Here is a 23,636-nt window from a genome sequence, read left to right as displayed (position 1 = left end):
GTGTCCATCCACCCGGAAGTCCCTATGGTAGCTGCTCTGTCCAGGTAATTCTAAGCCTAAGGGTAGAGCAGCGACCAGGCCCAAGGTCCTGCCACAGAGTGTGTCTCAGTGTAGGAAGAAAAACAATGGATAAGAAACGTGTGCAGATGCGTGCTGAGAAGGAGAGTGAAGACCTGGCCAAAAGGGGTGAAGGTGTGCTTTGGCCTCTGTGAGCAGGTGGCCTGTGACTGAGACCTGGGTGGGGCAGTAGGGCTGGGCAGGGAGGAGATCAGCAGCGCAGAGTGAGGTGGAGCATGCTTGGTGTACAAGGGGACGAATTTGAGAACCTAGCAGGCGCAGGTGAGGAGAGAGTGAGGCTCAGATCACCCAGGCTGTTCTCAGCACCCGGGAAGAGCCCCCGTGCAGCCAGAGTTCCGAGGAGTTGGCATGGCTGGAGCCCAGGGATGGGGCGGGCCAAGGCCACTTCCCCTGCCCCCGGGTGTGGGCCGCCCTGCCCGTCTTGGCCCTGGCTCTCCCGCCTCTGGTGAGCTTCGCCATCTGCAGCCCGCTCTTCCTGTCGTGCCAACCATCAGTCTGACGAATGATAAGGAATTGGAGACGTACCGCTGGTGGGCTGCGGCAGCGCCAGGTCTGCTGCTCGGCGCTCCACGCTGGAGACCATCTGGGCTGCTTTGGGGCTTTAAATAAATGTATCGCCTCCTGTCCTCCTCCGTTCTCCCAGGAAAGGCACAGGGGGTTGGCAGTGGACTGCGAGCTCAGATGTTTCTTTGGCAGTGGGGGCAAGTGCTCCCTGTGGCAGGGGCATCTCTTAGGCCAAGCAGCGGGGTGAAGGGGCCACGCCAGGGTGGCCCTCGTCCAGCTGGGGCCTCTCCCTCTCGTCTGCCCTTGGCAGCCCAGCTTGATATACAGGCCGTGCCAGCCGCGGTGCTTGGGTTGTGGGAAGGGGCAGAGTGATGTGCGCAGAATTCCGATGGGACCTTCTGCATGATGGACGGTCCCTTGGTGATAGCATGACTGCCGTCATTGTCACACCACACTGACCGTGGGCATTCTTTCCCATGGGTTGGTCATGTGTGCAGACCCCCGTTCTGGGGAGGCATCCTCAGCATGTGGCTTTTCTTCCAAGCAGGTGGGAAGGAGGCAGATTCGTCCACTCAGCCCAGCAGTCATTTCCGGAGCGTTCACCGTGTTGACCCTGCCCTGGACCCCGGGCTCCAAGGAGGGACAAACTTTGCTCTTCCGGAACCAACGTTGGCAGGGGGGAGATGAACACTGCAGACAGACAGGTGTCACATCCACTGGAGAGGGGTCCTCTCTGGGTGGTCAGGGGAGGCTTTTCTGGTAAGGTGACATTTAGGCCAGGGCCTGAATGAAGGGAGGGCAGGAGCCAGTGGCCATGAGGGAGGTGCTCCAGGAAGAAGGGACAAGAACACCTCTGGGGAGAGCGCGGCGGGCGGAGCCAGCACTCAGGAGGAGCAGCAGAGTCTGGTGTGGTGGGGGCTGAGGCCAGGGAGAGTCTCTGGAGCCAGCGTGTGGGGCCTGCCGGTCGTGGACACCCGCCTGTGAGCAGGTGGGAGCCCAGGAGGGCAGAGGCAGGCTGACGTGCAGACAGGACGGCCCTGGGGCTGTGCAGGGTCACCTTGGGCTTGGGGGTGGGATGGGGTAGGACTCTGGAATGTTCTGAAGGAAGTGCTGGCGGGCTCTCCGGAGAGCCTGGGTGGACGTGGGCAAAAAGGAGCAAAGAGGAGTGGAGTGGCCGCTTGTTGGAGCAGACGCGCGGGGAGCTGCCTGCGTCTGGCAAACCTGAGGTGGGTCTCAAGGCAGGTCTGTTCTGACCTGGGCTCAGGCAGGAGGCCAGGGCTGGAGGCAGACATGTGGGTGTCACCAGTTGGTGACGAAGCCACAGGAGGGATCACGGGAAGTGGGTGTGGTCAGAGAAGCAGAGATCTGAGAGGATGGAGCCGGGGCTCCAGGACTGGGGGTGGGAGGAGGGGGCCAGGGAGGGGACAAGGAGGATCCAGGGGCCAGGAGCTAAGTTGGAAAAGTGCTTCCAGAGGAGCAAGCAGCTGTGTCACAACTGGTGGCGGGGCCAGCGGGAGGCAGTCTGAGAGTGGCCGCTGGTCTGGGCATCTTTCTACCCCACAAGACGTTTCTGTGGATGGAGGGATAGGAGCGATCCGAGTGATTTTAAGAGACAGGGGACTCATCCAGGCAACTCCTGTCAGGATTCTCCAGGGGTGTGGGGCTGGCAGGGAGGGAGGCTGTATTCTGGGACTGTGTGGATGCTGGGGTGACCTGAGGTGGGGGCGGGGGTGCAGGAGACTTTCTCTCGGGGCCACAGGCACAGGGACGTGTGTATCCTGTTGTCTCTGGGACCAGGACAAGGGGCTCAGCATGTGGCGTGGAGCAGGCAGTCACAGACATGGTAGGACCTGGTCTTTTCGTGGCGTCCGTTTTCTCCATAAAGCAAGAAACAGGCCAGTCAGTGGAGAGGAAGAGGCGAGGCAGGATGAGAAGGTGGGGTGTTAGGACAACAAGAGAGGAAGGTGTGTGGGGGTGCTCAGTGTGGGCCCTGCCTCGGACCAGCTGCGTAGACAGTGTGTGGACTGCGGTGGTGGAGGGTTGTCACCGCACCCTGACCTGGCAGGGTCTGTGGTCTGCATCTAGGGAGCCAGGGAAGTGCTTGGTGGGTGGCACGTCTCTCCCTCCAGCCACATGGTCATCTGGACAGGGCTCAGAAGGGCAGTGGCTGGGTTCACTCGAGGTTAAGGTCCTGAGAGGGTGGGATGGGGGTAGGAGGGGTGAGCATGCTGAGGGCAGGGTTGGGTGGCTGAGGGGAGGCGGAGTGGCGGGTACAGGGCCTGGCGGGGCCAGGTGGATGGGCTGGGGACACCCAGGGCAAGCTGGAGAGGAGAGGGCGGCGGCCAGGCCTGGGTGCCATCTTGCAGAATGGAGGAGGCAGGCGAGGAGATGAGGGGCTGAGAGACGCCTGTCAGCGGTTCCTCCTCATGAATGCAGAAAGTGTGGGGGTGCAGAGCGACAGTGCCAGGGCCAACACTGCCTGGGCACAGGGGGACCCAAGGTCCCCAAGGGAGTAGAGCAAGGAGGGGCGCCGTCAGGCCTGCAGACCAGGCTTCCTCTGTCCCCGCTGGCTTGTGGTTCCTCGCGTTTGAAGGGGATGGCGCCATTCCTGGAGGGGCTGCAAGAGGGGCTCCCTCGCCGGCAGGTTCAGTGAGTCTGATAGCAGGGAGCATTCAGAGGAAGCCTGGGGAGGGACGGGCTGCCAGCGAGAAGGGAGCAAACCCGCTGGTCTGATGGCGTCCCCAAACTCCTCCTTGAGGGCCACAGGTTGGACCTGGGGGGTGTGGAATCTGACTACCTCTCCTCACTACGACCTGCCCTACAGGGCACCCCACACCCACCCGCCCCTGCAGGGGGTCCCTAGGTGCCGGCATGGACTGCCCCCGGCCACCCCTCCCACAGGAAGGCTCCAGGCACGCCGGCTGGGAGTGTGTTCTCTGAAGGCCCACAGCCCCTCGCTGGCTTTTGCTATTTGGCCCTTCTTCCCACTGTCCTCTTTTGGTGACTGTGTGTTCCCATGTCCATTTCCCTGGCAGGACAGTGTGGTAAAAGGATAAACTTGAATTTGAAGCCAGAATCATGCTGGCCCACCTGTGTGGTGGGTACTTCATGAAAGCTCCCTGAACCTCAGTTTCCCTATTTACAAATGGGCCGTAATGCAGGGGGCCTGGTTCAGTGGTAGAGCGCAGGCCTAGGTTTGGACCCCAGCATTGCCAAAGATAAATAAGCAAAATAGGTCAAGTTTAAAAAACAGGAATGTGGTGGTTCCCTACATGCGCTGGCAGGGTTGGCCAGAGAGCTCTAGCTGGCTCGGGTGCTCGGGTGGAGGCTCCTCTTTGAATAGAGGTGGCTCCTGCTCTGCGGCCAGATGCCTGGGCCGGTCACATGCCCAGTGCTTACCATGTGCCGGATTGGGGGAAGGGCTCCATAAAACTTTTCTGTAATATCTTTAAAAATTTCAGAGGCGTTGAACTATACAGTTTTATTTTCTAGGTCCTAGTAAAAATAGTTTGCATATGGCTGGGAAAAATTAAAAATCCTACGAGTCCAGCTATGCCAGAACATAGTTTGGAAGCATCAATTAACAAAAAAGATTTTTCCTGCGGCCTTAAAAGAGAATGAATTGTGTATGAGACTTACTGCTTTACATCAGAAAGTTTTTTTTTAAACTAAGACCATTTACTGAGAAAATTGCCTTGAAAACATTCAATAAATGCAAAGTGTTCTTTTTTTCCATAGACATGTCATTTTGCAGTGCCTACCACTGTGAATCTTTGAAAACATTTTATTTTACAAGAAGTATTAAAAATCGTTCACATTTTTTATTGCCATTTTGGTTTTTAACACTGGCTCTTTTGACTTTTCTCAAATCACTTTTCGTACATAGGTTTTTAGGAACATGAAAACCATTATCAAAGCCTTTGAGCTCATTGATGTTAACAAGACCGGGCTGGTTCAGCCACAGGAGCTGAAGCGGGTTCTGGAGACCTTCTGCTTGAAAATGACAGACGAGGAATACAAAAGGTGAGGGCCGGGCAGCGGAGGTGACCGCAAAACTCGCAGCAGCTTCACGCTGCCCCTTCTCTTTGGGTTTTTCTTGCGGCTTCCCGGAGCTCCCCGCAGATGCCCGCTGATGCTCAAGAGGAGACCTGCCTGTTCTCATTCCTCCAGCCCCCCGGGGCGGGGCCTGCGGGGTGGGATGCGCCATGGGCCACTCCTTCCCCAGCCGCCTCCTTCCTCCTGTCCCCAGGGGGCGCCACACCCTCCCACACACTGCGCAGCACGGTTAGGTCCCACTCCAAGTCCCGGGTCAGGAGGAGAACCAGCAGCTGCTCCAGATGGCTCTCCTCCCCAGGTCACGGCAGGACCATCGCTGTCCTTCCAGGATGGCGGCGCGGCGCGGCGGGGCGGGGCGGGGCGGTGTGCTGAGGCAGGAAGTGGGGCTAACTCCTGGCTGCGCAGCACGTGTGTGTGTGCGCGCGCTTGAGCCTCCGGTGGATCCTAGGTCCTTCAGAGGAAGCCAGGGCCACTGTGCTGGTGGAGGTCGGCCTGGCCTGGCTTCTCTGAGAGAGCCCCTGGGAGTTGCCCTTAGCCTCTGTTCCCTGTGGTTCCCACAGTCCAAAAGTGACAAGTGGAAAATTCCAGAAATAATTCCTACATTTGAAATATTGCCACTTCATGTGTCCTGTTTCGTCATCAGTTGTTGGTGATCCCTTATGGTACCTGGACCTTAGGCTTTATCATAAGTCATTGACAGAGGAGAGACACGAGGTCTCAGGTGCCTGACCCTCCAGGCCATTTGCGAAAGGATGGAGCATATTGTCTCTCCCGGAGACTGAGAGGCAAGCTGCGATTAAAGGGGCCACTGCCTCTCTAGAGGAGCCTCACAAGCACAGGGCTGCTGCCGGACTGCAGGAATCCGCCCCAGCGCTGGGCAGAGCAAGGGCATTGCCCTGGGCACAGATGCAAGGAGGCTTTAGAAAAATGGGTCTTTCTCACCCTGTGAATGCTTTTTTTCTTTTTTCCTCTTTCTAACCCACCTCATATTATAAAAGACATAATAGATGTTTTAATTTTTACATCCTTTCCGACTGGGAAAGTGCCCAGAATAAGATCCAAACAAAACAAATTAAATAATTTTGTGCGTGCAATTATAGAACAGAACAGCGCTCTTCTAAAACAGGCAATCAAAAAACAAAGCAGTGTTTTATTTGACAATAAACCTTGTGTTTGGCACTGCAGTCTCCAACCTAGTAAATCTATAAAAAATGTTACTGTCTGTTTCCCCATCTCTTAAGTATTGAATAATAAAGAACTCTACAAATTTTTATTTGAGATTTTTTTAAGCCTCAAAAACAATGCTGTTTTCACGATAAGGCTTGAGAAACTTCACATAATAGCCCAAGACACATGGAGACTAAAAGGAGCCCATTCTTCAATTGCTTTAATGCTCGCCTTATTGAAGCTCAACAATGTACTTCTTCCTCAAGACGCGCTTCCTCGAGACACTGCTTCCGTATTAACTTTGCCTTTTTAATTTTGGAGCAGGAAACAACACATTCTTGAATCCTTTTATCTAACTGCTTTCTTTTGAAGATCTGCGTCGGGCACTCGCGTGGTAGGGACAGCCATGGCTTTGAAGTCTGACACGTGTGGTCAGCCTGTGCTTTCTGTTCCCTTGTTCAAGGACCCTGGGATGCTCCTGGGCCCCTGGAACTCAGTTTCCTCTTACCAAAGTGGGTGCTGAGAAGCCCATCTGCCAGGGTGGGGACGAAGGTGCTTTGCAGCGTGCGTGGAGTGCAGGATCCGCCTGCACACAGCAGGTGCTTGCCTCGCGGGGACCGTGCCATAAGTGTACAGACTTGACGGACGGCTCCTTTTAGCTGCAGAATCCTGTCCAGCTTGTGGGAAGCAAGAGACCAGAGATGAACCACCCACCCAGCTTTGCACCTACCAGGACTCTCTCAGAACCCACCAGGCTTTGGTTTTCCTTGCCCTTTCTCGCTCCACGCTGTCCTTCCAGGCCAGAGCATCTGAGTCTGTGTAAAGAGAGGAACGATCACTGAAGGTCAGCGCTGCTGGAGACCGTGAGCTCTCGGCACTTCGCACCCAGCTGGAGAGCTTATGGGCTGATCGGGGCTGTCCTCCTCAACCTGCCGCTCCGTCTGGCCAGTGCCCTGGCCCATGGGTCTCAGGAGTGGTTCCGTCTTCCATGCTTTCTTTTTGTGAAGAGCTTTGGGGATGCTGCTTCTTGAGGGGGCTGAGGCTCCACGGGGAGGACTTGTGTGCAGGGCCCGTTACCCGGGTTCCGTGTCCTCCGTGACTCAGGCAGATACCGGGAGTGCGCAGGCCCGTGGTTAGCCAGGTCAGGTTCCTCCTGGAGCAAAGACCAGTTCCCAGCAGCGCGCTGCTTTCACAGCCTGGCAGGCGGGCCGCAAGCTTCTCGCCCAGGGCCATGTTTCCTGGACCAGCACAGGGCGGGACTCGAAGGAGCCCGCCGGGTGCCACCTCCTGATCCGAGAGCTCATAGCCTGTTTCCGAAAGAGGGAGGCTGAGAAGGAAAGACGGGCCGTTGAGGGAGTTCCTGTGTTAACTCTGGCAGCCGCCCTCCCTCAAGATAGGTTTCCTTATTAGAACAACAGCAAGCTCCCTCGGTGGGAGAGAGGCTGGCGCCGAAGGAGCGCACCGTGCTACTCTGAAGTCGGGGAAACGGAAAAGTGACAGATATTTTAAGTAATGATTACTAAATTTTTAGAAATCAGCATGAAATTAGATAATTATGGAAACTAACACATGGAGATAATATAATCAAACATTTCAAAACTGTCAATTTTTTAGAAATGTAATAACTCAGAAATTATCTAGAAAAATATCAGATTTGAATAGAAAGTCCATTTTTAAAAATCCAAACATGCCTCTTCTCTCTGCATTTCAGGGGTAGACACTGATTTATATGTTTTAAAATTCTCTTGCCACGTGTAAACACCATAGAATGCTTCAGGAAAAGCTGGCCTCCCTCTGCCACTCCGCTCTGAAACCTCCTGTCACCCGTGGGCCTCAGTTTCTGTCGTTGACGTGATCCGCTCCTGCGCCCCGCCCAGCCGTAGGTGGCCCAGGACATCCTGTCCCTCTCGAATCTCTGTGCATCCAGGCCCTGCCTGAGGAAGCGGTGGTCAAAGATCTGACAGTGGCACCTCCCAGGCCTTCTTTTTAATTCCAGCTGTAGCTAGAAACAGACATTAAAATTACTGCCCACCCAGTGTAAAGGAACCCTTAGGAACAAACTTCCTTCATTTCAGATTTGCTGTCAGAATGTCTGATTTCTAAAGAACGTGTGTATTTCAGGTTTTCAAAGCACTACAACATTAATAAAGATACTGCCGTGGATTACAATGTTTTTTTGAAGAACCTTGGCCTAAATAATGACTTGAACCTTCGACATTTTATGGGGCATCAAGGTAAGGATTTTGAGAGTCTACAGCTAGAATTTCAGTGTGCTTTGACGTGGTAGTTACTTTCCTGTGGCTCTCTCCTGAGGAAATATTTTCAAATATGGAAAATGCGTAATCTGTAAAGATAGCTGTGCTGTCGTGTTTACGAGAATAGCACGAGGGCCTAACTGTAGGAAGGTGCAGCGAAGAGTTACGATGACGTGGAATGTACGTGGCCTCCACACGGGTTGGAAAACGTCCCCACGCTCACAGATGGCCTTTAAGCAGTGTGCCTCTGAGTGGTATCAGCTCTTCTTTCTGCTGCCTTTGTATTTTCAAAAGTTTTTTTTTCTATTGCAAACACATATTCCTTTACTGGGAAAGTCTCAGTACAGAAGGGCAGAGTTGAGCAACTTAGTTACAGCCAGTCGCGGAGCCAGGTGGGGTCCCGTCCCCGCAGGCCTCGAGGGCCTGCTTCCTAGCCCATTGCTGCAGAGCCTTTGAGGATACGACACTTCCCTCCCTGGCTGCTGGGCATTTTGCTGGACTTCTGGTTTCATCCCACTGATTTCTTGCCTCAGGAACTTGTCACCTGTGACAGCTTGTTGGTCATCCCTGTCTGCCTTCAGCCTAGTTCCTTTCAGCAGATGCTCCCTGAGCGCCTCTTGTGACCCTCAGATCTGTCTCACCAGCGGGCAGGAAGGAGCACCTCCTGTGTCAGCCTGTGTGCTAGCCCAGCGTGCTTGGCGCCCACATGGTCTCGTGTCATCTCTTTTCATATTCCTGCGGCCCTGTGAGGCCGGGACCAGTGCAGACAGGTTGAAATTGCCACCAAACCCATCTGCTGCCCCATAATGCCCCCATCAACCTTCTCCTAGCATCTCCCAGGCCTGTGTGTCGGTGGGTGGGAGGATGGGAGAAAGAGCTCCATATGCAGATATGGGGTCGGGTAGGTGCTATTTTACGTAAGAATTTATCTCTCACTTTAGGGGATCAGAGGAGTTGGAAATTGCAATGAAACTCAAGGAGATGGTGAACAGTATTCACATGGTGGCACATGCCGTAATCTTATCTCCTCGGGAGGCTGAGGCAGGAGGATCGCAAGTCAAGGCCAGCCTCAGCAACTTAGACCCTGCCTTAAAATAAAATAGTAAGGGCTGGGATGTGGCTCAGGGGTTGAGCACTTGCCTAACATGTGAGGCCCTGATTCCACCCCCAGTGCCTTGACACACACACACACACACACACACACACACACACACAGGTTACACTTTTCTGGTTTAGAATGCCAGGCAGGGACTGGTCTGTGGCCTGCTGGGACTGAGTGGCTGAGAAGAAGTCCGAGGCCTGTGCTCCCCCTAGCTGATGACTGGCTGTCTCTGCCGGCTGCCCAAACAATTTCTTGTCCCCAAACCTCAGCAGCATGGCCAGGGAGTGTCTTAGTGCCTGCCCTCTGCGTGACCTTTCTAGAACAGAGGATGTGTTCAGTTTGTAAAGTTAATTTTTTCCTTCATTTTGAGTTTTTTTTAACTTTTTTTTTTTAGCAATATGTCTTTGGGTGAATCTTCATTTTTCAGACTTTGGCCTTCAGGGCAACAGGCTGTCCCTGTGCTGGACCGTCTGCTGCTCGTGTCTCCCAGTGCCTCCTCTCCTGCAGCCACTGTGGTTACTTAGGTCTTCATCTCTGCCTGTGATGGATGTCCACTGGCGTCTCTCCTGTCCCTTGCTATTTCTGGTGCCCTTGTCAGTTCTGTGGTGTTTCCTTGGGTCACCACAGTGCTCCCCACCTCCTTTGAACTCTTATTTTACTGAATTTGTGATCATAGTAAGATGTTCTGTATTTTTATCTATTTTTTTTTTTTGGTGGGGGGAGTACTAGGGATTTAACCCAAGGGTGCTACTCTATCACTGAGCCACATCCCCAGCCTTTTCTTTGTTTTGATTTTGAGACAGGGTCTCGCTGAGTTGCTTAGTGTCTTGCTGAGTTGCTGAGGCTGGCTTTGAGCCCACGATCCTCCTGCCTCAGCCTCCTGAGCCACTGGGATTACAGGCATGCAGCATTGTGCCTGGCTCGTATTTCCATCTTTACTTACGTTTCCTCCACGGTGGGGTCTCTCCTTCTGTGCATGATGTCCCTCCACTTCTTTCTCTATCCAGCCCCCTGCCTTTTTTTCCTAATGAGTTTGAATTAATTTCAAAGAGTTTGGGTGAATGACGCATTTTCTGTCTGCATTACTTCTGTTGACTGCCTTCCTTCATATTAAATGTCTTTTCGGGATTGTTCTGGGTTTACAGAATGCATCTTCAATTAACCAGAATCCACTGTGCTGTGGGGATCTGGGGCGCAAGGACTTCCCACAGCCCCTTCCCCGTCCTGCCCTCTGGTTCCTCGCTTGCTGCCACCCTGGGCCGCGCTCTCACACAGCCACAACAGTGCACAGCGTGGCTTCCTGCTTCCCCAGAGGCCTTCTGCCTGCATTCGTCAGGGGTGTATATTCTCAAACATCATTACTTTGAAATTCTAAGAACATTACGATGCTTTAAAATTTTCATCTGCTAATGACAGCACGTGCGTCACCTGAGGGCTCGGTGTATCGATAGTTTTCTTAACTGTAGGTCGCAGTCTCCTGTCCTGAGCCCTGGAGTTCCCCTGAATGTGCCACGATCGCCTTGCAGAGACATGGATTCTCCAGGGCTCCTGTGCCTGACAGTGTCCCCGGGGGTCGACGCCTACAGGGTGTTGCTGACTTCCCACAGCTGGGAGCTCAGTGTCTGCCTGCCCATCCATCTTCAGAGGTGGCAGAGGCCTGTTTGTCCACAGACGTTGGAGGCCTGCTGGTCTCTCTTTGATGGGGGGTTTCCTTCCCTCCCCCGGTGGCCTGGTGGCCTGAGCTGTTTTCTGATTCCTAAAGCCTGCAGACCTCAGGGTTTAAATCCCATTCTGTTTCCAGCTGGGGCTGCCCTCAGGAGCCAAACCAAGTGACACTTGCTGCCCTTGATTCCATCTTCCCAATGTGACCTCAGCTGGTGTCCATCCCAGGGCCCGAGGGCAGTTTTGTTTACACCTTACCGAGAGTTTATCATTGTTGTCTGCCCCGAGCGAGCGTTGGTTTAACTCAAGTTAGCCCAGTGCAACTGCGAGCAGAACTTTCTGGCTGCTCCTATTAAGTGTAGGGTTTCTGGTTTTGGGGTATTTTTGTTTGCCAGATTATGCCACGATACCAGCAGTCTGACTGATCGCGCAAATACGCTGTGCACTGTTTCAGCGTGAGACTTGCAGCTCTCTAATTCAGGAAAGATTTTCGAATTGTAAATTTTAGTATTTGTTCCCTCCTATAGTCTGATTGCCCCGTGCATGATTCCTGTGGCTTGTGTCTTGAGCCTCCCTCCCTCCCCGCTTCCCTCCTTCCCCACCCCTCCCTCCCTCCCCCTCCTCCCCGCTCAGGCTCAGCGAACTGCGGCTGGTGTCTGCCTAGTGTCCACCAGGAGCCAGCTCCGTGGCGTAGACACTCTCTTCCCTCTCCTTTTGCAGTTGAGGACACAGATGTGGTTGGTTAGCTAGAGACTGGAAGAGCCAGTGTCAAATCCAGGCAACGGTTTCCAGAGCCCTGCTGTCCCCTGTGGCCTGTGTCACAGGTTCTGCTGGATACTGACTTGGAGTCTTGCTGGAAATGTTTCCCACGACCCCAGACTTGGGACACATGGACAGAGAAGTGGGCTTTACGTCACCTCTGATTCTTCTAGAGTGTTCTAGCCTGCCTGTGTCTTCATAAGACTTGTTTTCTGTATGATGGTTTCAACATTTCTGGAACCTACTCTCAAGAGAGCAAGAATTAAAAAGCATGCTGACTTACTTGCATTTCTTGAAATTGTTCACTTTTGTCATTATGGTCCAGCTCCACGTCATCTTTTGTATCCATTCCTGGCTCAAATATGATCTCCTGCTATGAATGGTCAATGATACGATGAAATTTGCTATTGTGTGTTCATTTTGGGGGAAACGTTATGTAAGGTCTAACTGCCCAGAGCTGTGTATGGATTCGGCGCTGTTCTTACCTCTGTGAGGTAGTCCCTGGTTGCAGCAAGTCCTTATCTTTGACTCTTCTAAATATGGAACAGCGTTTTCTACTAACTTTGCTTATTTCTGTCTTGGAGATGCTTAGGTTCTTGACAGGCCACCATTATCCTGCTTAGCAAGAGCACATTTTAGCAAGGGCACATGAGGAGGTGATACAGGAGCGCTTTCCTCTGCCATAGGTAGAACAGACCTAAACCACTCCAAGTCTCCTTCATACCATCCAAGTAGACAGGGATGCTTCAGCAAGGGGCTGGGGCTGTGACCTAGTGGTAGAGCGCTGGCCTGGCACATGGAGCCTCCTGGCTTCCATCCCCAGCAATGGGAAAAACATCCCTCAGAAGCGTGGGAACTGAAGGTGGCAGGAAGGACTGGACTGCACCCAGTCCTTGGGGAACAGGGCCTGGCGTAACCGAAGACGCCCTGAGTCCTGCCGGCCAGGGCGAGTTCCTGGACAACAGGCTTGGCCCGTCAGGCCTCTCCTGCCACCTCACCAGCCACCCCACCTCCAGAGCCTGCCGGGTTGTTTAAACAGCGCCCTGGCGGCTTCCCTGGGTGTGCATGCGCGTCTGTCCCTGTGAATTACGAAGTGGAGTGAGAACAGGAGGCAGGACCAGAAAGCAGGCAGCAGGGTGAGCTTTCTGGGGTCCTGGTTTGTGAGGAGACTTCCTCATCCTCCAGCGAGGCCTCCTGCCGCCCGGTTCTGGGAGCCCCCTTGGGAGGACTCTGCCCGCCGCCTCTAGTTCCAGAGCAGCTTGGGAAGAGCAGCCCTGACAAAAGGCCGCCTGGAGGGCCCCGCTGCAGAAGGCTTGCTTTCTGGGTTTTCAGATCTTTTCGGAGCTGGGTACTGGAATCCCAGTGACTGGAAGGTCCTAGTGGCAGCTGGATGGAACGGGCTGAATGCAGACATTTTAGAAAATAAATCTGGGAAACCATTTGGAGTTCTTTGCAGTCAACTTTGAGAAAGAAAATGGCTGTATTTTAGATTTATTTTATTCTTTTTTATTATAAAAGTAATACGTGCTTGTTTGACAAGAGCAGAAAATACAAAAACACAAAATACGATCCCCTGTAATCCTACCTCCTGAATCCCACTTGTGTATCCTTCTGGCACGTGTGCCCTGCTTCTCGTGTCCTGATCCATCCGTAGATGTGGGGATGGAAAATCATCAATCATGACACAACAGATAGCAAGAAGGTCTGCGTTCATCACTTAGGCCTGCATCCGGGTGTCAGGTTTGTACCCTTCCACAGGCTCCGCGAGCCGCCCTTCACACAACTTGTCCCCTTGCCTGGCATCTGGAGTGTTCCCACGTTCCCCATATAAGCAGCGTGGGGCAAGCTTACAGCACATTGGGCACTTGGTCCTGATGTTCCACTAGGAGCTGGTGCTAGAGGAGGTTCGAGAATGGTCAAGTGCACACAGACCAGAACTGGTTCTTATCATTCCTTCATCTCTGCCTATTTGACAAGCAGAAAAAAATGCTAACTTGTTTTAATTAGACTTTAAAAATTATCAGTGAGTTTGGGCAGTTTTCATAGAGTTATTGGGTTTTTTTTTTTTAAGTTCTTTTTATGTGAGTTATCTGTCTCTAACCTAAGTAGTCTATTGAATATTCATATTTATCTTATTGATTCATAAGAGTGACATATATTATGAAAATTAACATATTTCTCATGTATATTAACAATAGCTTTTCCTCACTCAATTTTCTTTCACTGTTATTTGTGTAAATTTTTAACCAAACAAAAATTAAATATTTATGTTGTCAGGCCTATCCATTATTTAAATCATCTCTGGCTTTAGTGATTTCCTTGGAAGAGCCTCACACAGGGTTATGTATCATGTAACTGTCATCATAATTTTCTTCTACTACGTTCATGGTTTTATTACTCTCAGTGTCCACTTCACTGTCTAGAGTCGGTGCTACAGTGGCATATGGAAGACTGGCTTTATTTTTTCTACTCTGTTCATCCAGGTATTTCAATACAGTTTATTAGATGGCACAGAATTTCTGGGTTTATTCAAATCTTACTTTTATCAAACAGGCAATGATTAAAAGGAAATAATATTTAAATGTACCTTTGACAATGTGAATAAGCTGAAGCTTTTCATTTCTTTTTTAAACCAGAGATCTCGCGTGAAAATCAACAAGCTAAGACCTCCAGGAGGGAGCACTTGCCGGGTTCTGTGCCCGCTAACAGCATCTGGGATACCTGCTCCCTGGAGGACATTGAAAGGACCTTTTGCAGAGAGGTGAGTGTTTTCCAACAGCTGCAAATGCATGTGACGGGTGAACTCTGTAGGTAGACAACCACGGAAGATTGCTAGTGCTAGACATTATTCCGAGGTTTGTTCTGATCCCACCTACATCTCCTGCGGTCAGAGACCTCCACCAACTCCTGATAATGACAGTGCACTGACCACAGTGGATTTTTAAGTACATGTCACTCTCCCCACCTATAGTAAGAACTATGTAACACTCACACGAAGAGCAGATGCAGGTTGGTTGAGTAGCAGAAGAAAATCTGAATTAATGCAGAGGTCCTTCCTAATTCTTGGAATGGGAGATTTAATAGTAATGCCTGAATATTTACTTCTTTGGAATAATTACAATAGAGGACTTGTTTTAACCACATACAGAATGTTTTATAAAGGCTTAATAATTAAGACTGTGTGGTCTGCGTGCAGCAATGGACATTCAGATTGATTTAAGAGAAGAGCTGGATGCAGGGTCCACCTGCGTATGTGAACTTACTGCATGGCCTGCGGCATTTCAATGCAGATAGTGGGGGCAGGGCATGGATTATTCAATAAATTTAATTGAGATAATTCATAAACAATAAATTTTATATGCATCAACCATTTAAATCTAAAATGTTAGATGTGGGTAAAATGAAGTTCAGTTTTTAATTTTTATTGTGCTGGAGATCATACCACACTAGGGAAACACTGTAACGCCGCACTATACTCCAAGCCTGGGTGAAAACATTTTTAATTCAAAACATCTTCTAAGCATGGAGTAAAGCCCAAAAATCATAAAGAAAAAGGCACAATCTGTATAAAAATGAGAATGATTTTACACAGCAAAACTTCTTGTAGACCTAAGATAAATGTGGCAAAATCCATGTAACATAAATGACAAAATGTCACTGTTCCTAACATACATAAAACTTCCCCAAATTGTTAAAACAAAATTTCCAATAGAAAAACTTCAATGAAGAAAACCCTAACAAAGCCAGTGTTGCTAAGGGTCTTAGAGAAGTGGACACGTTAGTATCTGTTGGTGATTTGGTAAAACCTGTTTTCCCAAGTTGCTTTTGTTAACAACTTCATTGTGTTCATAAAATGTGACCATCACAGAATCACGACCATTGCCAGGAATTAAGCAATTCTGAAACACTGAGGACAGCATTGGGTGAGCATTGTTCTAGAACTCTCTATTCATGTAGAGAACGGTGCTGCATCAGTGGGCACTGGGTGAGTAGATACACAGATGGAAATGATCAAATAAGAAGAGGATCTTTTTTAAAAACAAAACACTTTTTAAAAATGTCCTTGGGTTCCCCTGAAGAGAAGCAGGCACGGCCATGGCCATGGTGATCAGCCTCTCCTCCCGGGCCGCGCCGGCCAGGCATTCTCAGGGCCCTGCAGAGTTGGCCTCCCACAGTCCGCGAGTTAGGCGCTGCTGTCCTCTCCACCTTAAGGTCAGGAAACGGAGGCAGGAAGAGGTGAGAAGACTTGCCAGTGAGTCCCGAGCCCCGTGTGAGAAAGCTGAAGTGATGGAGCACAAGGTCCTTGTGCCTGACCCCACCAGGCTGTCCTTGGGTGGAACCCAGGCCATTTCTGGACTCCGGATGATTTCTTTCCCAGGAGACAGAGTTGTTCCCCAGAAGGCTGTTGCCACCAGGAAACAGATGGAGGAAGCCGCTGAGAGCTGGAGGAGGTGCCTCTGGAGGTGGTCCCCAGGGCAGGCACCAGGCTAGCTGTCAGCAGGGAGCTCAGCGACTGGCCCCAGCCTTCCCTGCCCCGCCCCCCTCGCAGCGCCCAGAGTTTATGATATTCATGTTCCCCATCCCGCCATTCTCCTGTTCCCCCCCTGAGTGAGTCTCTGCGCGTCCCTCTGGTTTGGGGCTCCCCACCGTGTGGCCCTCTCAGAGACCTTCGTCTGGCTTGATTGTTTGGGTGGGCTCGTGGGGGCTCCTCTCCCTTTGTTGTAGCCACATCTCAGGCTGTGTGCCTTTCGCTTTTGTCCTCAAACAACGACTCGGCTGGGTGTGGTTCCCATCCTACCCTCCTTTGTTGATGATGTAGTGGATGTTTTACCTGCTGCCTCTAGCCTGGGACAGAGCTCCGAGGAGCCTGGGTCGCCCTGATTTCCTTCCCCATGCTGCTGATTTCCTTTGTCTACCTGGGTACTTACAGCACTTCCTGCCATCCTTGAAATTAAAACGGCCAAACTTAGGAATGTCCTAGAATGGAGCATTTGGAAGGAGTTTTCAGGAATCCACTGTGTCCTTTGATGTGCAGGTTCACTCTTCCTTCATGCCAGGCACGCGTCCTATGGTGGGAAGACCTTCCCCGGTCCCTCCCTCCCTCCGTGCACCCTCCTGGCTTCCCCTCAGTGCCCTGCCCAGTTCTCCTTGTATTGGATCGCCTTTGTCCTTGGAAGTTCTCACCTCTTAAATCCTTCTATCCCATTTCTCTGCCATTGTGGAGATTCTTTTTATTTTTAAACCTTTATTTTATTCATTTATTTATTTTTATGTGGCACTGAGGATGGAACCCAGTGCCTCACACGTGCTGGACAAGTGCTCACCATTGAGCCACTGCTCCAGCGCCGCGGCTGAGATTCTTTTGAGTCATTCCTTCAATATTAATTTCCATCCTGATGTCTTATTCTTGTTGTTTATAATTTTATTAGTTCTGTAAAGATGTCATCTTCATTTTCTTAGCTCTGAAATATCCTTTCTCATCTCTTTCATTGTTTTATAATTTTCAAGATTTCCTTTTGATGAATTCATATTTCTTATTTAGTCCATTTTTATGGCACAAAATATTTGCAGGTGATGTTTGTTGTTCTGTTTCTGTACAGACTGGATTCTTTATCTTTTGCCTGGTGTTTGTCGGTTTCTTTCTTTCTTTCTCTCCTTCCCTCTTTCTTTCTCCCTTTTGCACCATTGTGGAGTTGCAAAGCCATTTCTTTTCATCCTGGGGACGATATTCATCTGTATTATGGATGCAGCTGTGTTCTTTTCTCTGCTGCACAGTTTTCTGTTATGTAAAACCACACAAGTCGTGTGTCCCCCTGCCGGTGGTGTTTGGACTCCTGCTTGTTCCGTGCTGATCCGGACAGGGCCCTGTAAGTGACCGCACACATGGCTCCTGTGTATAGGATTCCCAGTTTTTCTGGGACTTCCACACCCAGGAGTGGGACTGGCTGCTGGATTGTGGCATGCACAGCCCTCCTCTTTGATTGGCAGTTTTGTTTTCCCACTGTCCATTTAGATGCACGTGATCTTCCTCTTGTCACACATGTTCCCTGACACTTGACAGGGTGGACGGTCTCACTTCAGCCAGCCCAGTGCAGATGGTTCCTCAGCTATGATTTCCCTATTTACTGATGCATTGTACAACTTTTTATATTTTGCAACATTTGTTTAGGACATTTTTGATAAAAATATATCTGCTTTAAAAAATATCTTTGAGTGCTCACCACATGCCGGGAGTATGCTGTGTTCTGGGTCATTGCTAGTGAACAAAGTAGTCACAGCTCTGCTTTCACAGAGCCACGTGACCCCACACCAAGGGGCGGCACAGGAAACACACACTGTCATCCATATGAGTTTTTAATGTTATGACAGAAGAAGACAGGGTATGATGAGAGAGACTAACAACAGGGATCTCGTTTAGATTGGGAATCAGGGAACCATTTATAAAACTCAATGTGTGATGGGTACCAGTCCATCACTATGGTGGCATACCATGTAGCATCTGAAAGAATCATGTAGATAAGTGCTGGTTCTTATAGAAATATTTTCAAGCCATAGTGTTAAATGAAGAAAGCATTTGTCAACCTGAAAGGGTAGTGTGGTTCTTTTTTTTTTTTTTTTTTTTTAGTTTTTTTTAGTTGTTGATGAACCTTTATTTTATTTATTTATATGTGGTGTGGAAAATCGAACCCAGTGCTTCACACATGCCAGGCAGTCGCACCATCCCTGAGCCACAACCCCAGCTCCATGTGATTCCATTTTTATAAAATTATAGACATGATCATGATCTTGTTGGGAGCTTTTGGAATATTCTGTACAAAGCTTCAGATGGTGAGACTTCTGGTATCTTTATTTCCTTTTTATATTTTGCTGAATTGCTTGGATTTTTCCTATACTAAGGTTCACCCTTTACATATGTGTGTGTGTGTGTGTGTGTGTGTGTGTGTGTGTGTGTGTGTATGCATAAAATCACAATGAAAATTCCTAGAGGTTACATGTGTCACCAAGATACTATTTCAATTTTCCTCCCTGCTCTTCTAAAAGCTCTTAGTCATGTCAGAAGCATACTCCTGAAGAAAGCCTCATTGGAAGCCAGATGTCATTAAGACATTAAAAATGGAGTTCACGAATCCAGCAAACACACGGGCCCTGCTCCATCCCGGCTCTCTTCTCTTAGAGAACCTTCCCCAGGCAGCTGCACATGCAGCCCACCACCTGAGAGAAAGGGGCAAGGTTAACTGCTTGTCCAACTGTCCAAGAAACTTGGGTCCATCTTGAGAAACTGAGGTCTCTAAATATTTTGGAAGGTTCTCAGTATTCCTGGGCACAGGAAGGACACACGCAACGCTGCCTCTGCTCCTTCAGTGGGCAAAACCTGCACGCAGGTCCTTGCCCCGCAGCTGCTGAAGAAAGCCACCTTTTACGCTATGTTGGTGGTTATGTTATTTTTTTAATCTTCTTATCCCAGTTAGGAAAAATTGAGTACAAACAAAGGGGAGCGTTGAAAATATTGTAGCATATTGTTATTACTCAATAATAAACAGCAGGAAAACCTTTGGAAATAAAAACCAGTCTTCACTACTTTATGAGTCAGAAACCACTGGTCAACCTACTTTTCTGTGTTAAGAATCTGAAAGCAAAGTGCCCAGGTGCTTTGTGATTCCTGTTCAAAAACACAATTTAAGAAATGTCCAGTGTACACTATGTCTGTGCAGTCCTTATGTTAATAACTTTCCTTACTGTAAAAGCAACTGCTATTTTTAATCAAATGTTGAGCTTGTGTGTTTGATTGGCCTGACTTAGGAGAAGCTTCGCGTGGGCTCACAGTGGGGAACGGCTTGGAGTATATTAACAGAGATGTATCAAATTGGCAGATCCACCAAGTATTTTTAGCTGAGGTAGATGCATTGTATCTGCTGTTTTTCCCTGAGAAACTTGTCTGCCTTGTCAGTTGAGCAGCTGCGACTGGAATCTGTTTTGTAGTGAGCTCATCAATTAAACATTTGAAGTTCAGTGCTTGCCACAGTAACCTTTTTGATCAGTTTTCTTTTTCTTCTTCTTTTTTTTGGAAAGGAAAATGTAAAGAGGTTTTGGTAAAAATAAAATGGCTGAATAGCTCCCTGAATCTGATTTTTATGAATGCCACTCTCTGATTTTAATTCATTGCAGCTTTCCAAGTCCTATGAAAAGGTTGAAAAAGCCCTCAGTGCCGGGGACCCCTCCAAAGGTGGCTACGTCTCTTTGAATTACCTAAAGGTCGTCCTTGACAACTTTGTGTACTGGTTACCAAGAAAAACTTTCCTCCAGCTAATGAAAAGGTAAGAGTCCCATTGTTTCCTTGACAGTTTTTTCCCCCAAACGTCAACTGTGATAATAAGGAAGAGCTTCATTTATTTTTTATTAGTGTTTTAGTCTTTTTATTATTGAGAATTTCAAACATACACAAGTAAAGAGAATAATGTGACGAATCTACTTGCATACCCATCCCCAGCTTCTATAGTTACCGGGTCCTGGCCTGTCACTTTACTGTGTCCCTGCTTATTGTCCTCAACCTCAGATGTTTCTGAAGCAAACGTCAGGCATCATATTTCTATATGTCTCTGAAAGATATGAGCTCTTTGTAAAACCAAGGCAAAAATACTACTTTCATATCCAGTAGAATTAGCACTACTGTAATAAACACCCAGGGTTCAGCGGACAGCCTGTCCTGTGCTCTCTCCTGTGGTTCATGTGAATCAGGATCCAAATCAAGCAGCCACAATTCTCTCTTAACCTATAGGCCTCCTCTCTGTCCATTTTAGAAGTAATCTGGATTGTTCACGGTGTGGAGCTCCTTATAGTCTGGGTTTGACTACTGCGGCCCACGGCGACATTTCATACACTCCTGCCCCAACGCCTGCCCCGGGTCTGCAGATCTCCAGTCTCATGTCCCTGTTTGTGCTTTCTCCTTTGGGCAGGAAGACTTCGGAGTTGATGGCAAGCTGGTGTTGGCTGCTTGTCTCTTTCTGTATGCTAGCAACTATATGGTTTAGGTGTGAGGTGTCCTCCGAAAGCTCACGTGTAAGGCAGTGCCAGTTTTCACAGATGGAATGATTTGGTCATGTGAGCCTTAACCTAATCAGTGGAGGTGGGTCACTGAGGCTATACCTTTGGGGTTTATATTTTGTCTCTGGTGAGTGGGGCTCTCTCTGCTCCCTGTTGCCATGTCCTGAGCTGTTTTTCTTCTGCCATGATGTTCTGCCTCACCCTGGGCCCGGAGCAATGGAGTTGTCCATCCGTGGACTGAGACCTCTGAAACTGTGAGCCAAATAAACTTTTCCTCCTCTATGTTGTTTTTGTCAGGTCTTTTGGTCATAGCGATGAAAAAACTGACTAAAACAGCCATCATAGTTGAAGGTACGTCTTACCTGGAACCATAACATTTGTACATGGCAACTGTAAAGCAGGATTGTTCTGTGTCTGTCATTTCTTCTTATGTCATTAGTTGGAACATTTCTGTGATGAAATCGTCCCTTCTCCAACCATGTGACAACCGCCAAGCACACTTGTCATGAGAAGGCAGGCTGTCCTTGATCCTGCCCTGATCCCTTCACTTGCTGCTTTTCAACATCAACAAGCTGGCTCCCAGCATCCTCTGGAAGTGAGCAGTGGCGCTGATTCATAATAATCATCATGAGTTCATGAAGTTGAGCATCTTTGATGGGTTTCAATTCATTACAGTTATTACTCTTACTGATACTCAGTTGTCCCATCTTGGCCAGTGGGGGCCTTTTCATGTTTGCTCCTGAGTCCTATTGATGTGACCCTAATAGCTTTCTTGCTTTCTGGTAAGACAGAAATGCTCCAGGTTCATCTTGTACATCTCTTGTCATAGACCTGGAATCAGTCATTTTCTAATGGCTCCTTTCTGTTGGAAATATGGTGTATATAGACCAAAACCCAAGTAAGGAATAATTTATCTGGTTGTCTGTCCAGGTAACGGGGAACCTTTTCTCAGGGGAAGTAGAATAAAAGCTAATGGAAAGATTGCCCTGTATAGCTCTGGGAAACTGGTGGATGCCTTGGGGTTACCTAGGAAAGAGAGGCCTGAGGGCAGAGGAGGAAAACAGCATTAAGCTAGGGAACACTGAGAACACTGTGCCTTCCTGGATGGCACCTTGCATGTCCAACCCTGTGACTTCTAGAGCGAAAAGCACAATTCAGTCCTAGGAGCAAGCATTTCCATGTCATGTTGGCACAGGTTTAGATTTTTAAGAATTACTTTCTTGGATAGCTTAAAGTTATAAAGCCATTACTTCTTATTTCATTTTCAAGTTATACAAATAATAATTAATAGTAATAATAAAAAATAAAAACAAAACTCACCATTCACTTTAGCAACAAACTAATTTGGTTATTACTCATTTTCTTACTTTTTTGTTTTTTGGCTTTTGGGTACCAGGGATTGAACCCGGGGGGCTTAACCACCAAGCCACATCCCCAGCACTTCTGAATATTTTATTTAGAGACAGGGTCTTGCTGAGTTACTTAGTGCCTCACTGAGTTGCTGAGGCTGGCTTTGAATTTGTGGTCCTCCTGCCTCAGCCTCCCAAGCCACTGGGATTACAGGCATGTGCCACTGCGCCCTGCTGTTGTCCATTTTTTTGACCACATACATAAACAATTTTCGCATATTTGTGATCAAGATACACTGATAGTTTTTACATTTTGCTTTTAAAAGTAGGAATATACAACAGATATTTTTCATATTGGCTTCATAGTCTTTAAAGTTATAATTTTAGTGGATGCATAAAATGTCATTCAGCTGTCATTTATTGAGTATATTTGAGGTAGGTGCAAAAAACGCAGAAACAGATGACAAACAGTTCTGCGCCAGAGTGGCTTACCAGAGTGACAGATATGATGGGCACGTAGAACGAGTGTATGGGGCTCATGGTGGCCAGTCTGTGCTATTGCCTATGGCCCCTGAGTCCCTTTTTTGCATCCATCCAGAATTCCCAATGGAACTGGGCACAAGAAACGACTACAGAGTAAACACCCAAGTGTCAGTGTAAATGACATACAGGTCAAGCATCTCCGATCCAAAATCCAGATTCTGAAATGCTCCAAAAGCCAAAACTTGTTGAGTGCTGACATGACAACGAGTCACAGTCAAACACAGACCCATGGAGGACATTGTATGAGACCACCTTCAGCCTCTGCATGGAAGGCACACAGGATGTGTGCAGGCGCTGTGTAGACCTGGGGGCCGCCCTAGAGCTCATTGTGCATGTATGCAGATGTTCTCTCCTCGTGCATGTATGCAGATGTTCTCTCCTCGTGCATGTATGCAAAACCCTATAATCTAAAATTGATACCGCCATTGACCAGTGATGAGTTCTGCTTCCTCTAATGTTGAAGTTTGGACACTAGGGAAGCTCGCCAAGGCAAGCATATTAAGCAGGTTTTATTAAAAAGTAGTAATATTATAGACTTCTCCCGGGAGGAGAAGGGGGCCATGACTGATGTTCTAGAATCCCCAGGAAGTGAGTGCACCCTACATCTTTTATAGGTTGAGGTCTCTTTTTGTCTCCAGTTCTCCCCCACCCCCTTATCTCTTTCCTACCTATGTGACTAGGCCTGGTTTTGCAGGTGAGATTAAAAAGTGAAAAGTGGATGGGGCAGGGGGAGGGCCAAAGTGATTCAGCCAGGCAAGGGCCCAGGGGGCATTAATTAGCAGCTCCCTGCCTGCAGTCCTTGATAAGGGCAGGGAAGTTTGGTAATTAGTGGGCTCCGGAGATCCTTGACATTCCTTTCTCCCAGGGGCAGTCTCCAATTTCCAGAGGCAGATGGCTTTCATGGCCTCCATTTCCTCAATTTGACCTGATCCCCTACTTCTACACTAACTGCCTGTCCCCAATTATGACTTCAAAATCATTCTGGATTCAAGTGTTGCAGACACACAGTCCTCAACCTGTACCATTTACCCGCCTCTTGATGCATGTATCTGGAACCATGTCATTGTTAGGGTCTTTAGGTGGTTTGTAGTTTTGCACATACTTTTTTGGTCAATCAAC

General features: G+C 49.0%; 1 protein-coding gene across 3 annotated transcripts in view; it reads left to right on the top strand.

The window, feature by feature from the left end:
* Window positions 1-23,636, top strand: part of Efcab6 (EF-hand calcium binding domain 6) — a 218,837-nt gene that overhangs the window by 58,066 nt on the left and 137,135 nt on the right. For all 3 annotated transcript variants that reach the window (XM_047549258.1, XM_047549257.1, XM_047549259.1), the window contains 4 exons: window positions 4,469-4,605; window positions 7,927-8,039; window positions 14,220-14,344; window positions 19,750-19,898. In XM_047549258.1, coding sequence (XP_047405214.1) covers window positions 4,469-4,605; window positions 7,927-8,039; window positions 14,220-14,344; window positions 19,750-19,898 — 524 coding nt within the window. The remainder of the gene's footprint in view (window positions 1-4,468; window positions 4,606-7,926; window positions 8,040-14,219; window positions 14,345-19,749; window positions 19,899-23,636) is intronic.

This window comes from Sciurus carolinensis, chromosome 4 (genome assembly GCF_902686445.1).
Source record: "Sciurus carolinensis chromosome 4, mSciCar1.2, whole genome shotgun sequence".
Classification (NCBI taxonomy): Eukaryota; Metazoa; Chordata; class Mammalia; order Rodentia; family Sciuridae; genus Sciurus; species Sciurus carolinensis.
Note: the sequence above shows the minus strand (reverse complement) of the source record. Positions and strands in the feature narration are given on the sequence as shown.